The sequence below is a fragment of the Carcharodon carcharias genome, chromosome 11 (assembly GCF_017639515.1).
Source record: "Carcharodon carcharias isolate sCarCar2 chromosome 11, sCarCar2.pri, whole genome shotgun sequence".
In the NCBI taxonomy this organism is placed as follows: Eukaryota; Metazoa; Chordata; class Chondrichthyes; order Lamniformes; family Lamnidae; genus Carcharodon; species Carcharodon carcharias.
The window spans coordinates 91,581,334-91,596,964 of record NC_054477.1 but is presented as its reverse complement, the minus strand read 5'-3'; the positions used below and the strand labels follow the sequence as shown (position 1 = coordinate 91,596,964).

Below are 15,631 nucleotides of genomic sequence, written 5' to 3'. Positions count from 1 at the left end.
ATAGGAACATGAATAGGTCATTCAGCCCTTTCAACCTGTTCCACTAAACAATTAGTTCATGTATCTTAACTCAGCATCTACAGTGATGATTGTTTTTATGTAAAAGTGTGAATGCAATTTTGTTTTGCTGATTATTACTGCATTGAGTCTTAAGAATAGGAATAAAACGTTTACAATATGTACAACATCAAAAAACTTTACATATAAAAATATAGATTTACTAAAATGCCAATTCCTTTTATTTTAATATGTTTTGGACAACTAGATAGGTTAGTGGTTTTGTTGATTTGGTGGTTAACTGCTGTTAATAGAAACAAAGACAGTCAGAAAGTGACCATATCTCCATCAAAAATCATGTATCTGTGGGCTTTAGCAGCAGTAATTAAGCTTGTAGTGCAGTCTCCGGCAGGGTAGGCAATTTCAATTAACTCTTGCTAACCGGTAACCCATGGGGCTGAATTTTGCCGTCGGTGAGCAGGGGGCGGGGCCCACTCGCCAATGTGCAAAATGATGCGGGATGAGATTGGGGGGAACCCCTGATGTCATTCCACCCCATTTAAATTTTCAGGACGGCAGGGGCGCAGCAAAATCAGCTGTCCGCCCGCCGACCTGTCAATGGCCAATTGAGGTCATTGACAGGATCATTAAAACAATTAAAGGACCTGCCCGTCCAACCTTAAGGTTGGCGGGCAGGCCAGGAGCCCCAGCGGGGAATAGGGAAAACATGAAACCTCATCCACGGGTGGGATGAGGTTTCATGTAGGGATTTAAAAAGTTCAATAAAGTTTTAGTGAAATTTATGAACATGCCCCATCTTGTGTGACATTGTCACATGAGGGGGACAAGTTAAGGATTTTCTTTTTCTATTTTTAATGTTTTCACAAGTGTAAGCGATCTCCCTGAGGTAGCACTTTGCCTCAGGGAGATGTGCATTCTTTAGTGCGCATGCGCGAAAGAGTGCACTCTCACATTTGGGGAATCCCCCCCGCCCACACAGGAAGCTCATAACACTTCCCGCCAGGCGTCACGCTGGTCGGGCCTTAATTGGCCCACCCACTTAAAATGGCGGCAAGGTCCACTTCTCCGGTGGGGATCGGCTCCCTGCCCGCCAGAGATTGGGTCTGGCCCGCCCACCCGGAAGGCAGAAAATTCGGCCCATGGAGTTTCAGTCAAAAGATTCAGTTGAAAAAATGCTGTGTTATGAAGCAAAACAGGGAAAGCAAATTTCTGTCAAAGGTGTTGTGCTTGAATTACGGAAATCAATACATTGCCAGTACACCATCTCTTCCTTTACATCAAAGATACCTGGGATCCAAAACAAATCCAGAGTAAAAACACAAGTCTGGTACAATCTCTTACCTGCACATGCAGAAGGTATTCTGTTGCATCCTTCTGTTTAAATACAATTGCAGATCTCAGAACTCCTTGTTGATCCAAAACAAACTCCTTCCCATCATTTCCAGCAAGAATAGTGAATGTGAATGGAGGTCCATTGTGGGAAGAGTCCTTGTCAGTCACTGAAAGTTGCAGGATTTTGGTACCAACAGATTTATTTTCCTTTAAACACATGAAAGGTGAATATATTTCAATCCCGTAATGATTACATCAACATAGGATACAGTGACTCAGCTTTCATTTTTATGGCTTAAGGTAGATCATCTTAACTATGGAAAAGAATAGAACCTTACACTAATCTAAACAAGTAGCATTTTTCTAAATTTTGAATTGCCAGGCCTATAAATATACATAGGTGAAAGTAAGTATTGATTGTCCCATTCATCAGTTTAGCAAGGACAGTGACATTCTTAGTAGTCCACACATTATGAATCAACAAAATGGTGAAGTGCAAATCTGGAGAATGAATGTACATTTTAGAACTTGCGATGCTTGTTTATTTTCAGACTGACAACATGATAAAATGGACCATTCGATTGATGTGAAGGAGGAAATGTGCTCTTTTACTCAACTCTAGCTAGTTCTCTTGCAGATTTCTATCTTCCTTCCTTAACAAGCAAAATATGCTTTACCTGATACCAAGTGCAAAACAATATCTGAAGATGACTTGTGATCTAAGGAATGTGTTTGTGATATGTACTAGAATGCCATAAAGCAATAATATTAATAACAGAAAATTCTGGAAATACTCGGCAGGTCAGGCAGCATCTGTGGACAGAAACGGGATTAATGTTTCAACCCAATGACCTTTCATCAGAACTTGGAGAAGTTAGAGATGTAGTAGGTTTTGAGTAAGGTGTGGGGTGGGACAAGGACAAAGGAAGCTTTGTGGGTGGGGTGGGAGACAAGAAAAATTGACTGGCAGAAGAGTTATTCTTCCAGGGCCAAAGGGAATTATGATGGGGCAAGAAAAGAAGCAAAGAAACAAAAGATGCACCTAGCGCAGGTGTGCTGCTGTCTGAAAGCAAAAAGAACAAAAAAACTGAAGCATGCAAATCAAAGAATCAAAATGAGGGGGACAGAGTTTACAGTCTGAAAATGTTGAACTCAACATTGAGTCTGGAAGGCTGTGAAGTGTCTAATTGAAAGATAAGGTGCGGTTTCTCAAGCTGTATTTCTGCATGTTTTAGTTTTTCTCTTATTCAGAAAAAAACTTTCCAATTTGGAAATAACACATCTTCCTTGTAAACCACCCCACGAGGAGCAATCAGTCCATTAATGCTGCAGGGTTAGTGCTATTGGACATACTTCAATATCTAGAAACCTCCAGAATCCACTTATCACAGCAGCAGCTTGAACACCCATGGTGTTCTGATCTGATCATCATAACATGTACTGGGACTGAACCTCTCTGCTTCACTGCAATCACCCATTACGTTCAGCTGGGACTGCAAAAGAGCTGATTAAACTGCCTTAGGGCCGCAGCTAGCAGTGAACGTTACTCAGCTGTTAATCTGCAAAACCACAATGACCCAGAACCTGGCCAGTGGCTGCTGACTGATGTAGAAATTGGGGCAGAAAAAGGAACAATAACAGTGAAGAGTGCTATTTGCAACAAGCCTGCTGTGCTATCCCACCATCTGACTAACAGAAACAACTTGCATTTATATACTGCCTTTGGTGTAGCAGTCATCCAAGACACTTCAAAAGGGTGTTACCAAGTGAATTTTGACACCAAGCCACACAAAAACATTTTAAACAGGTGGCCAAAAAGCTTAATCAAAGAGGTAGGTTTGAAGGGGAAACTTAAAAGAGAAGAGAAACAAAGATTTAGTCAGGGAATTCCAGAGTTTAGAGCCTGGATAGCTGAAGGCATGACCATCAATAGAGGAGTGATGAAAATTGAAAATGTTCAACAGATCAGATTTGTACATAAGGATGAGAATTTTTAAAGTTGAGGCTTTGCCAGACTGGTAGCTTAAATAAGTCAGGGTGCAAAGGGGTAATGGGTGAACAGGATTTGGCGTGTGTCTGGATATGGGTAACAGAAATTTGGATGAACTCAAGTTTATAGAAGGTGGAAGGTCAGGTTGGCCAGGATTTCATTGGAATAATCGACTCTGGCAGGCAGAATTGTGGATGTAATTGATGAAAGAAAGCCTCCTAGGATGACTTCATTAAAATGCGACCCAGGAGGATTAACACATCAATCAGTCATCTTTAAGCTAAGACCTAATAACTACCCCAAGACAAAACTGAAAAGTTGAATAAGAGCAAACTCCCCAAATTATTCTGACATCATATCCACAGTCATAACAAAAATATCATAATGTTGTTTATAGTGCAGAGACTAGGAAAAAGTGAAGCTATTACAATATTCTCTGTACCGATTACATCAAATTACAAGGTTTTTCACCAATGCTGGAAAATTAAGTGGATCATTACTTTCACACACAACTAGAACAGTTTCAATCTGAGCATGGTCCCTGCAAATAACAGAGAAAAAAATATTGCAATTACCTTGGTCTAGCTGATTGCAGCTACTGAACTACGAGCATGTGAGAAAAGACCCAGGAAAACAATGGCTGTGCCAAAAGCATATTTGTCAATGTACTCAATAAAAAGATGGGTATGATAGCTAAGATCTTCACCAGGTAATTAGTGCTGCTCAAGTGCCTGAGATTTTGGAAATCAGCTATGGTCACAATGGTCCACAAAGCAGACAGCGACAGTCACTGGTCTATCAGCCTGCTGAACTGCCTGAGAAAGTTGCTAGAGTTACCACATATCCCCTCCAGCATCAGCTCAGAAGCATTAACTTTCTCTGCTAAACCCTGAAGGCCTGAGATGAGGAAGAAGCACCATTGAAAATATACTGCATCGGTCAGAAAAGAGTATCCGAGCACTTAATAAGAAAAACAACCTGTTGGCAATGGAAAAGACTTCTAACAAACATTTACACATTGGACTGCAGTAAGCCATTTCCCAGCATGACCACGTCAATGAGCTGATTTGATGAATATCAAATTTCTTATTAGAGTATTTGGTACCACACTGCGCATAATAATGATCACCATGTTTTATCTAATGGTAGCAATTTCCCTGGATCTATTCCTATAGGCTGCCTCTATTCCTTATTTATGATATTTCAGCATTGGAACAAAAGTTTGGAACATGCTCAGAATTTGATGCTATGACCTATATCTTCCAGTGGAGTGGCAAATGAGTCAGACCTTGAAATCCAAATGCTCCTATCTTGCCCGACCTTCCAACTCAGGCCTTGCGAGATGTGTGTAGCGCAGTGAGTTTGTGTGGCCTACAGTCGAGGGCAGCTCAGTTGAAGATAAGTAAGCCCCTTGGTACCCCTTTTTTATAGCACCAGCTGCCATAAACCAGGTAAGTTTAAAAGTCCAGCCACGTTTGCAAGCCAGGGAGAAGGTAAGTGTATAAGATAAGTAGGTAGGATTTGAGGGGGCTCAAGTCAGTTGTGGGGGTGGTGAGGGGAATTTGGTTAGGTCTCAATGGGGGGGGTGGTTGGGCGACAGGCCTGGATTATGGAGGCCACGGTGGGAGGAGGGGTTGAGTTGGGTCAGCAGGATGGGGTGGGTGAAGAGAGAGTCGGGGGCTGGTGGTCGGGAGGTCCTGTAGGGGGTCAGGGGGTGTAGCGGGGGGGGAGAATTGGTGGGCGTTAGTGGGGGGAGTCCCATGGAGGGAGTCAGGGCTAGTGGGGGGGAAGTCTGGTGGGTGGGTTGGAGGAGGTCAGTACAATAGTTACCCAGAAGCAGCAAGTGGTTTCAACTCTTTTAACTGTGTCTGGGTAAGTATTGCTGTATGACAGTTGGAATCATCTGAAGTTTGTGATTTGAATCACATTTTAGAATGGTTCCCAGTGCAGGGCAATTGCCCAAAGGAACTTCCTGGGCAATTGTCACGCGATCCTTACCTGGGAACATCCGGGTGGGAGGCTCCCCAGTGCATCTTTGGGGTGCCCACTAGATACAAGTCCCGGAGTTCGGAAGTTACAGCCCTTTATTTCTACAGTATTAGGGTTGAACTCAGAAATGGAATCAGAAAATCTCAAAAAAATGCCTGGAAGAATGAGTATGCTAAGAACAATTTCTACTAAACCTCCAAACATTGTAGTGTCTACTGTTCTCTAGAAGAAACAATCAAAAGTAGAGGGTATGAAGTTTGGACTATTATTAAAACCCACCAAGATCTGCAGTGAGCAAAAGATGCTGTGCGTAACTTTCCAATGGAGTATGTTCAGTCTATGGCCAATTGTGAACTTTCTATGGAAAGAAGCAGTCAACCACAGAACTTTCCTCAGGCTGTACAAAGTCTGTATCTGTCTAACCCTGGGAAACAGCCATCCAGCTTACTGGACAGTGAGTCTACCACAGGTTAAAGGTCTACAAACAATCTAGATATGGTACCACATGCTGGACAAGTTAAGAAGGAAAAATTAGATACATCAATGTGTGGCTAGAAAGATGATGTAGAAAGGAGTGTTTCAACTTCACACAACATTTGGACACATTTTGAGGTTTGGCATGCTTAGCAGATAAGGTGTTCTTACCTGATTTAGACATATAAATTTTCATTTAGAGAAGGCAAATAAGACAGGATGCAGGATGTCCCATTACCATTCCCTTTGGCTCTGCACCACCAGCTCTTTTACCATTTAATTTCTCCTGTCTCGCACCCGATCAAAGGCTTTTCCCTATGCTCTTTTTCCACACTCCCTCCTTTCATTTGCTTAAAACTGTTACATTTCTAACTTTGCCTAGTTCTGATGAAAGGTCTTCAACCTGAAACCCTTTTTTAACCTGAAACCTTGTTTCTCTCTCCACAGATGCTGCCTGACCTGAGCATATCTAGAAATTTTCTATTTTTATATGTTCAACGATGGTACAGGTTAAGTTAATATAATGGGATACAGATTACTTTGCAGAGCTAAGAATAAATGAGAAAGGGGCTGCAGTTTTCTGCATGAAAACTTTTTCAACAGGGGTATAATAAAACATTTAGACAGATAATAGAATGGTGAGAGAAGTGGAGGGAGGTTTCTGAGGACATGATGAATCTTATTGGTTACATAAACTCTGTGGGCGTGATATATAAATAGATTTTAACAAGGCTTTTGATACCATGCAGCACAAGTAGTTAATCCATGTGGTATAAAAGCATGAAAAAGAAGATAGATTTCTGAGGTAGATTGAAAATAGGTTAAGCCAGTGGGGGTGAATTAAGCTTTGCTAATGTGCTAAGCAATCACGAGTGGAGCTCCATCGTTATCAGTGCTGGGGCCACAGCTCATTATAGTGAATGGAAATTATTTGGAACCAGGAACAGAAATGAAGCTTTGTACTTTTCAGATGACACAAGATTTTAGCAGATAGGGATTAAAATAAGAGTGAAGAGGCAAAGATTCAGAGGGTTGATGAAAAGAAAATGACACTTAGACAGGAATATAACTGGGAGCAAGCACAGAGTATAAAATTGAGTGGGATGGTGAGGGTGCCATATTTTACCAGCAATAAGGTAATTGCTAGGTGACCTGCCTGCTCCTGGGCCAATTGAGACCCTTTAATATCCAATTAAGGGCCTCTTCCCACTGCCACAGGAATTTTTTCAGTGGTGGGAGGGATCCCATGCCACGTGGCGAGGCTCACTGCGTCTTAAAGCTGGCTTGAAGAGGGGAAGCAGGGAAGAGGGGTTGGGGACTCCTTCCACTTCGGCACCCTGTGCCTACAGTGGACCCCACCCTTCCAATGGAAAGGGCTGCCCCACTTACCTTGAACTCTGGCCTGTCTGAGTGGCCCTAGTGAGACTGCCCCATTTACCCTGAACTCCGACCTCCAGCAATGTTCCTGTTTGGGAACTGGCTGCAGTCCCAGCAGTTTGCCAGTGCTCCTGATGGCACAACTAGGACTGGACGGCTGTTGGCCATCTGACTGGCTGGCACTTCTTGGAGACGGGGCATCCTCCTACATGGGTGCAGAAACCATGACCTCAGGCAAACTAATTGCCCAAAGATTATAAAATCCAGTAATAAAAACAAAAATTGCTGGAAAAGCTCAGCAGATCTGACAGCATGTGTGGAGAGGAAGACAGAGTTAAGGTTTCGTGTCCGTATGACTTTTCATCAGATGAAGAGTCATATGGACTCGAAACGTTAACTCTGTCTTCCTCTCCACACATGCTATCAGACCTGCTGAGCTTTTCCAGCTATTTTTGTTTTTATTTCAGGTTTCCAACATCCGCAGTATTTTGCTTTTATATTATAAAATCCAGTCATGGTTTCTAGGGCCAGCAGAAGAGCACTCACGCAGCCTTTCCAGGTGATGGGTGTGGCCACCACCGCAATATTATATTCATCCCTAAATGTGCACATATGCAAGGTAATTTATCTGCAGAAGGGAAAGAAACAGTAAAGCTACAAAATTTGGTTCCTTAGCACTTTTGTGGGTCATTTGGATGCTGTTATGCTTTCAAAATGGTGTCCGCAGCATATGTGTACACTTCAGGTTTGAGCTGTGCTGGATGCCATTTTCCTGAGCGCATTAGCGTGTGTAGGCAGTACCTGTTAAAAGTATTCAGGGTGAACAGGTTGGGATGTCAATCAGAGTATAACAGTCATTCGATATGAGCACTGCCAGTTTGGAGCTCAATGCTTCAGCTAATGCCAATAGCTGAACAAGCAGGAAGAAGCACTCCACCTAACACCACTTTTGAAAGTGGTCATCTACTGCTTACAGGTTAGTTGCTGATTGATTTCTATTGGCTTTTGCTGAGACTGTAAAGCGTTTGGTGTTTACTAGAGCTCTTTAAAGATGCTAAAGTGTACAGAAGATTGTGTGGCATGCACTGAAGGACATTATCCTGACTTCAAGGATTCTGCACAAACCTCAAAGATATGGGTGCAATTCCACTTTGGACCACTGAATGATTGTCATGAAGCTAATGTATAATATTTTGGAAAATATTTTTCTTTTAAAATAGATGTTAGTCTACGGATATGTCTTAATTGGATTGAAGCCAGCTCATCTGGGTGCTTTGATATGTACTAGTGTTGATATGTAAGCGAGATAGCATGCATTTGCATTTTTTTAAATAGAGCATTCAAGAAGTGGGGTGAAAATTTGACACCTTTCTAGCAGCTACCAAGCAATATGTTAATATTACTAATAAAATTGGTGCAATGAATGGGGTTTCACTGTTAAAAGATAAAGTTCAAAGAGACTGGGGAGACAAGAGAATTTGAATTCACTCCGTGGCCGTAGGTATAACTTCAGTAGTTTTCGGGTGTACAGGGCAGAGGCAATGTGAGATCAAGAGGGAGCTACAAGCCTCCAACTGGCTCCACAGTGAAAATAACCTTGTTTTGAATTCATAAGGTGAAAACGCTTTGCCTGGTGTTTGGTTAAGTCGATGGGTTTTGTTGCCTTAATGGAGATTAGTTTGGGAATTTGTTAAAAGCAGTTATTTGTAGCCATGTGGACATATATTTTAACCTGTGTAAAGTAATAAAATGTTTCATTTAGTTTAATGTAAAACCACGAGAACTGGTGGTCTGATTCCTGAGTTTAGAGTCGCATCTCAAACATAACACTTAAATTATTGGTTATGATAGTTGTTTAAAGTTTCCCTCTGGGGTTTTTAAATAACTCCGTTTTACCAACTGCATCGGACATAACAACGTATGGAAAATGAGCAGAGGCAACACAGAGCAGGATAAGCTGCTGGCAGGAGGAGGAGAAGAGGAAGATCTCTCAGTGGGAGACAATATCCACCCAGTGTATTTAGTAAACAATTCTCTTACCTGAAGCTCAGCAAGGAACAGTGGCTAGAATTTTATACTGCTAGTTGAAGTCCCGCTGGTCAAGATCGATAGATTTTTGGATACTGAGGAAATCTAAGGATATGGGGATAGCTTGGGAAGGTGTAGCAGAGGTAGATCAGCCATGATCTTACTGAAGAATGGAGCAGGCTCAAAGGACTGATTAACCTATTTCTGCTCCTATTTCTTATATTCTTATGTTTCAAAATTGATATGGTTTAATAGTTGATAGTGTGTGCAAACTGTGAGATGGGTGTGAGGCTTGCAGCAGCGTTAAGTGTGTGAGGGTGAGGTGAAGCTATTAGATATGAGTCATGATTGACAGAGATTGTTGCAAAGCAAATGATGAAGGTATGATGCATTGAGCAGTGTTTGAGGCTAGTGGTGCAAGTGGTGGAATATGGCATTTGTAGATACATTCAATGACCTTGGCTAACTTGTGCAAGGTCATTGAATTGCATCCAGGTAATTAGGGCTTGACTCTTGCCATTGACCTCCATGATTATCCAGTCCCAAAGTGTTTGCAAAATTTGTCCGGAGGGGCTCCCGGTTTCTTGTTGATAGATTGCAGCTTTCCTCCTCTCCACGTCCTCTGTCAAGGCAGCTAGAGCTGTATCAGAGAAACTTGGAGCACACGTTCACACTGGTTGCACTATAATTCACTCTTCTTCTTGCTCAGGCTCTCTTCCAGAATGAGTTCCAGCCAGAATATACATCCCCTTTAAGAGGCTGGCTTTAAGTAGGGCAGGCTAGCTTTAAGTGGTGCAAACCTTGCACAAACTTGGACTGCCCTGTTGAAACGTGCAGTCACTCAACAGTGTATTTAGCTCTGGCTGCACACAGTAATCATGTGAATTAACAGGCAGCAAAAGTTGGTTATAAAAACAAAAAACTGCGGATGCTGGAAATCCAAAACAAAAACAGAATTATCTGGAAAAACTCAGCAAGTCTGGCAGCATCGGCAGAGAAGAAAAGAGTTGGCATTTCGAGTCCTCATGACCCTTCAACAGAACTGAGTGAATATTAGGAAAGGGGTGAAATATAAGCTGGTTTAAGGTAGGGGGGGGAGAGTGAGAGAGAGAAGAGGGGGAGTTATTTAGCTGTGGCAGATTTGAGATAAGCTATTAAGTCTTCATGCTCACTCTTCTTCTTGAGGCCTGCAAAGATCATTTTTGTTCCTGGGATATATTTCTTCGGATTCTTCAGGTAAATCCTGAGTGTGTCTTCATCCCAGGTAATACCTTTATTTTTGTTTGCTTCAGTGTAAGAAAATCCTTCAGCCTGGCCAGTCTTGCATCCAAACAAAACAGACAGGTTTGGCCCAGTCTTGTGTTTGCCTCCACTTTCAACGGTGTGACATTGTGGTTGTAGGGACAAGCAAGCAGTGATAGAAGCAGACAATCAAAAGATGTCACAGACAAAGGAACAAAGAGGTATTGAAGGTGGTGATATTATTTAAACAAATGTGCTAATTAAGAATGGATGGCAGGGCACTCAAGGTACAGCTCTAGTGGGGGTGGGGTGGAAAGACTAGCAGGGCATACAAGATTTAAAAATAATGGAAATAGATGGGAAAAGAAAAAGCTACATAAATTATTAGAAAAATCAAAAGGGGGAAGAAACGGAAAGGGGGTGGGGATGGAGGAGGGAGTTCAAGATCTAAAGTTGTTGAATTCAATATTCAGTCCGGAAGGCTGTAAAGTGCCTAGTCGGAAGATGAGGTGCTGTTCCTCCAGTTTGCGTTGGGCTTCACTGGAACAATGTAGCAAGACAAGGACAGACATGTGGGCAAGAGAGCAGGGTGTAGTGTTAAAATGGCAATCGACAGGGAGGTTTGGATCTTTCTTGTGGACAGACCGCAGGTGTTCTGCAAAGCAGTCACCCAGTTTACGTTTGGTCTCTCCAATGTAGAGGAGACTGCATTGGGAGCAACGAATGCAGTAGACTAAGTTGGGGGAAATGCAAGTGAAATGCTGCTTCGCTTGAAAGGAGTGTTTGGGCCCTTGGACTGTGAGGAGAGAGGAAGTGAAGGGGCAGGTGTTGCATCTTTTGCGTGGGCATGGGGAGGTGCCATAGGTAGGGGTTGAGGAGTAGGGGGTGATGGAGGAGTGGACCAGGGTGTCCTGGAGGGAACGATCCCTACGGAATGCCGTTGGGGGGGTGAAGAGAAGATGTATTTGGTGGTGGCATCATGCTGGAGTTGGCGGAAATGGCGGAGGATGATCCTTCGAATGCAGAGGCTGGTGGGGTGATAAGTGAGGACAAGGGGAACCCTATCATGTTTCTGGGAGGGAGGAGAAGGCATGAGGGCGGATGCGCGGGAGATGGGCTGGACACGGTTGAGGGCCCTGTCAATGACCGTGGGTGGAAAACCTCAGTTAAGGAAGAAGGAGGACATGTCAGAGGAACTGTTTTTGAAGGTAGCATCATCAGAACAGATGTGATGGAGGCGAAGGAACTGAGAGAATGGGATGGAGTCCTTACAGGAAGCGGGGTGCGAGGAGCTGTAGTCGAGGTAGCTGTGGGAGTCGGTAGGCTTGTAATGGATATTGGTGGACAGTCTAACACCAGAAATTGAGACAGAGAGGTCAAGGAAGGGAAGGGAAGGGAAGTGTCAGGGATGGACCATGTGAAAATGATGGAGGGGTGGAGATTGGAAGCAAAATTAATAAATTTTTCCAAGTCCCGACGAGAGCATGAAGCAGCACCGAAATAATCATCGATGTACTGCAGAAAGAGTTGTGGGAGGGGGCCGGAGTAGGACCGGAACAAGGAATGTTCCACATTCCCCAAAAAGAGACAGGCATAGCTGGGGCCCATGCTGGTACCCATAGCCACACCTTTTATTTGGAGGAAGTGAGAGGAGTTAAAGGAGAAATTGTTCAGTGTGAGAACAAGTTCAGCCAGACGGGGGAGAGTAGTGGTGGATGGGGATTGCAAAAGTTGGTTTGCTGCTTGCATCAGAAGAAACAGGTGCAGGTTAATCACTTGTCCCGAGTTTTACATCCATTTTAGGGAGCTATTGAATTTAGCCCCTAAAAATCTAAACTAAATTGCTATACACTACAGGACATAACACATTACTGAACAGAAATCTATAAGTATCAGTTGATAGGTTCTTAAAATTAATAGTGCAATGCACAGAATAGTAAAGAAACCTAACTGGATCATGGCATGTCCCAGAAGGTGAGTCTGTACAAGGCATTGATGCATGCATATTTGGAGTACATTTTGGTTGCTGTACTACCGCAAGCATATCCAGGCATTGGCAGCAATGCAGAAAAGAGTATCAAATTGAAACTTAGCTCGTAGCATCTGAGCCCAAACGGTAAGTCTGGGATTTTATTCCAAAGGGTGGAAGGTCTCATAGGCAATATGATTCAAGATCATTAAGAGGATACTAAAACTGAACACCAATGGAATTTTTGAGATGGCCACAAAGATAAAGTCTGCAGCCAGTTCAAGTTTAATTATTTATTGCAGGGTAGGATGAATATGTGAAGCAATTGTCAGTGAGACAGTAGAGGCAGAAAGGGTGAACAATTTAAGAGAGAACTTGCTACATATTTCAGACAGTGAGCAATTGAAAGATATTAGTTTTTGGGATCGGACAGATGAAATGAAAATAATTTCCTGGCCCTGTACTTCCTCATTTCCTATTTATGTTTTCAATAGTAAGAACATCAGTAGGTAAGCCCACCAGAGAACCGGACATCCAAGAAACATGCTTTAGAGTCCACTGAAATTTAACAAAATATATCAATGTTGGAACACTTTTGAACTCAGAATATTTCTTCATAAATTTAGAAACTGAATTCTTGCAGCATTTGATTGTTCTGATTCAGCAAATCGAAAAGGAGATGACAATATATAATGACATAAGCATAAGACACATTATAACATGAACATTACATCAGTTTATTAATGGGAATAAGCATTAAAGGGACATAAATTGGAGCAATTTCAGATATTTACCTGAATGACAGCTGAATAATTTGCTGGGATGAAGTCAGGGGGATTATCATTAATATCTGAGACATCAATATTCACAATAACTGTAGATGACATGGAAGGTGTTCCACTGTCTTTGGCTTGTATTATTAATGAATACCCAGATACCTGTTGGAGTAATTAAATTATCATTACACGATATTTCACAAAGTCTACTCAAAGCATTCAAGGACACTCTATGGAAAGAGGTTACTCTGTAATACTTAAAGTGGAATTCTCATGAGTGCCAAATTCAATTCAAACGCAATCCCACAAAATCTTGCACTAGGCATATACGCATTTGAACCAAATTGGTTGGTTAACATAGTTCATCACTGAAGCTTGGAGACAAGTTCCATCATCTGAGCACAAAGGTTCTATGTTAATATGAATGCAGGATACAAAAACACTGAATCTTATTTTAACACAGGCATTAACCCATTTATTTAAAGTGAATTCACACCTCCACTAAATACTGAAGAAAGAAATTTGATACAAGTATGTTAATAGTTTGTACAATTCTAACACAAACAGCACAATCCAGTGTCTAGTGGATTAACATATCAAAACTTCTTCAAGTAGCTCAAGCAGGCATTGTTACTCACAGAAAGGTGGTAGGCATTCTGTACCAACAATTCATAAATAATGAGATCAGTAGGATCAGCAACTACAGGGCAGTCATTTCAACCTCAATAGTGGAAGAGCTTTGAGAAACGATTATTCAGAACAAAATTAATAGTCACTTGGGCAAATGCGGGTTAATTAAGGTAAGCGAGCATGGATTTGTTAAGGATAAATCACGTTCAACTAATTTGTTGGAGTTTTTTGATGAGGTAACAGAAGGATAGGAGGGTAATTCTGTTGATGTGGTGTACATGGACTTCCAAAAGGCACTTCCAAGTGCCAACAGACTTGTGAGCAAAGTTAGAGTTCATGGAATAAAAGGGACAGTAGCAACATGGATACAATATTGGCTGAGTGTGCAGAAGCAGAAAGTAATGGTTAGTGGATGTTTTTGGACTGGAGGAAGGTTTGTGGTGGAGTTCCCCAGGTGTCACTGTAGGGACCCTTGCTCTTCCTTAAAAAATTAATGACCTGGACACAATTTTGAAATTTGTGGATGATATGAAACTTGGAAGTGTTGTGAAGAGTGAGGAATTTAATGTAGAACTTCAAAAGATCATAGGTTGGTGGAATGGACAGACAAATGGCAAATGAAATTTAATGCACAGAAATGTGAAGTCATTCATTCTGGTAGAAAGAATGCAGAGACAAAATATTAAATAAAGGATACAACTCTAAGGGGGTATAGGAGCAGAGGGATCTCGGTATATGTGCATAAGTCACTGTAGGTGGCAGGACAGATTGAGAGAGCAGTTAGCAACGGATACAGCATCCTAGGCTTTATTAATAGGAGCACAGAATACAAAGCAAGGAAGTATGTTAAAATTGTATAGAACACTGGTTCGGCCGCAACTGGAGTATTGCATGCAGTTCTAGACACCACACTTTAGGAAAGATGTGAAGGCATTAGAGGGAGTGCAGAAAGATTTACAAGAATGGTCCCAGGGATGAGGAACTCAGTTATGGCAATCCTGAGCTCCTCATGGTAGTGTTTTCTGCCCAACCATCTTCAGCTGCTTCATTAATAACCTTCCTTCTATCATAAGGCCAGGAATGAGGATGTTCGCTGAGGATTGCACAATGTTCAGCGTCATTCGCAACTCCTCAGATACTGAAAAAGTCTATGTTCAAATGTAGCAAGACCTGGACAATATCCAGGCTTAGGCTGGCAAGTGGCAAATAACATTCACACCACACAAGTGTCAGGCAATGACCATCTCCAACAAGAGTGAATTCAACCATCGCCTCTTGATGTTCAATGGCATTACCTTCACTGAATCTCCCAATATCAACATCCTGGGGGTTACCATTGACCAGAAACTGAACTGGACTAGTCATATAAATACCATGGCTATAAGAGCAGGTCAGAGGCTAGTTATAGTGCGACGATTAACCCACCCCCTGACTGCCCAAAGCCTGTCCACCATCTACAAGGCACAAGTCAGGAATGTGATGGAATTCTCCCCACTTGCCTGGATGAGTGCAACTCACACATCACTCAAGAAGTTTGACACCATCCAGGACAAAGCAACCTGTTTGGGCACCACATCCACAAACATTCACTCCCTCCACCACTGACACACAGTAGCAGCAGTGTGTACCACTTACAAGATGCACTGCAAGATTTCACCAAGGCTCCTTCGACAGCACTTTCCAAACCCATGACCACTACCATCTAGAAGGGCAAGGGCAGCAGATAGATAGGAACACCACCACCTAGAAGTTTCCCTCCAAGTCACTAATCATCCTGACTTGGAAATATATCACCGTTCCTTCACT

General features: G+C 42.3%; 1 protein-coding gene across 1 annotated transcript in view; it reads right to left on the bottom strand.

The window, feature by feature from the left end:
- Positions 1-15,631, bottom strand: part of LOC121283992 (protocadherin Fat 3-like) — a 619,931-nt gene that overhangs the window by 73,879 nt on the left and 530,421 nt on the right. Inside the window, exons 18-19 of the mRNA XM_041198874.1 lie at positions 13,214-13,357; positions 1,360-1,557 (exon numbers count right to left, since the gene is read on the bottom strand). Coding sequence (XP_041054808.1) covers positions 1,360-1,557; positions 13,214-13,357 — 342 coding nt within the window. The remainder of the gene's footprint in view (positions 1-1,359; positions 1,558-13,213; positions 13,358-15,631) is intronic.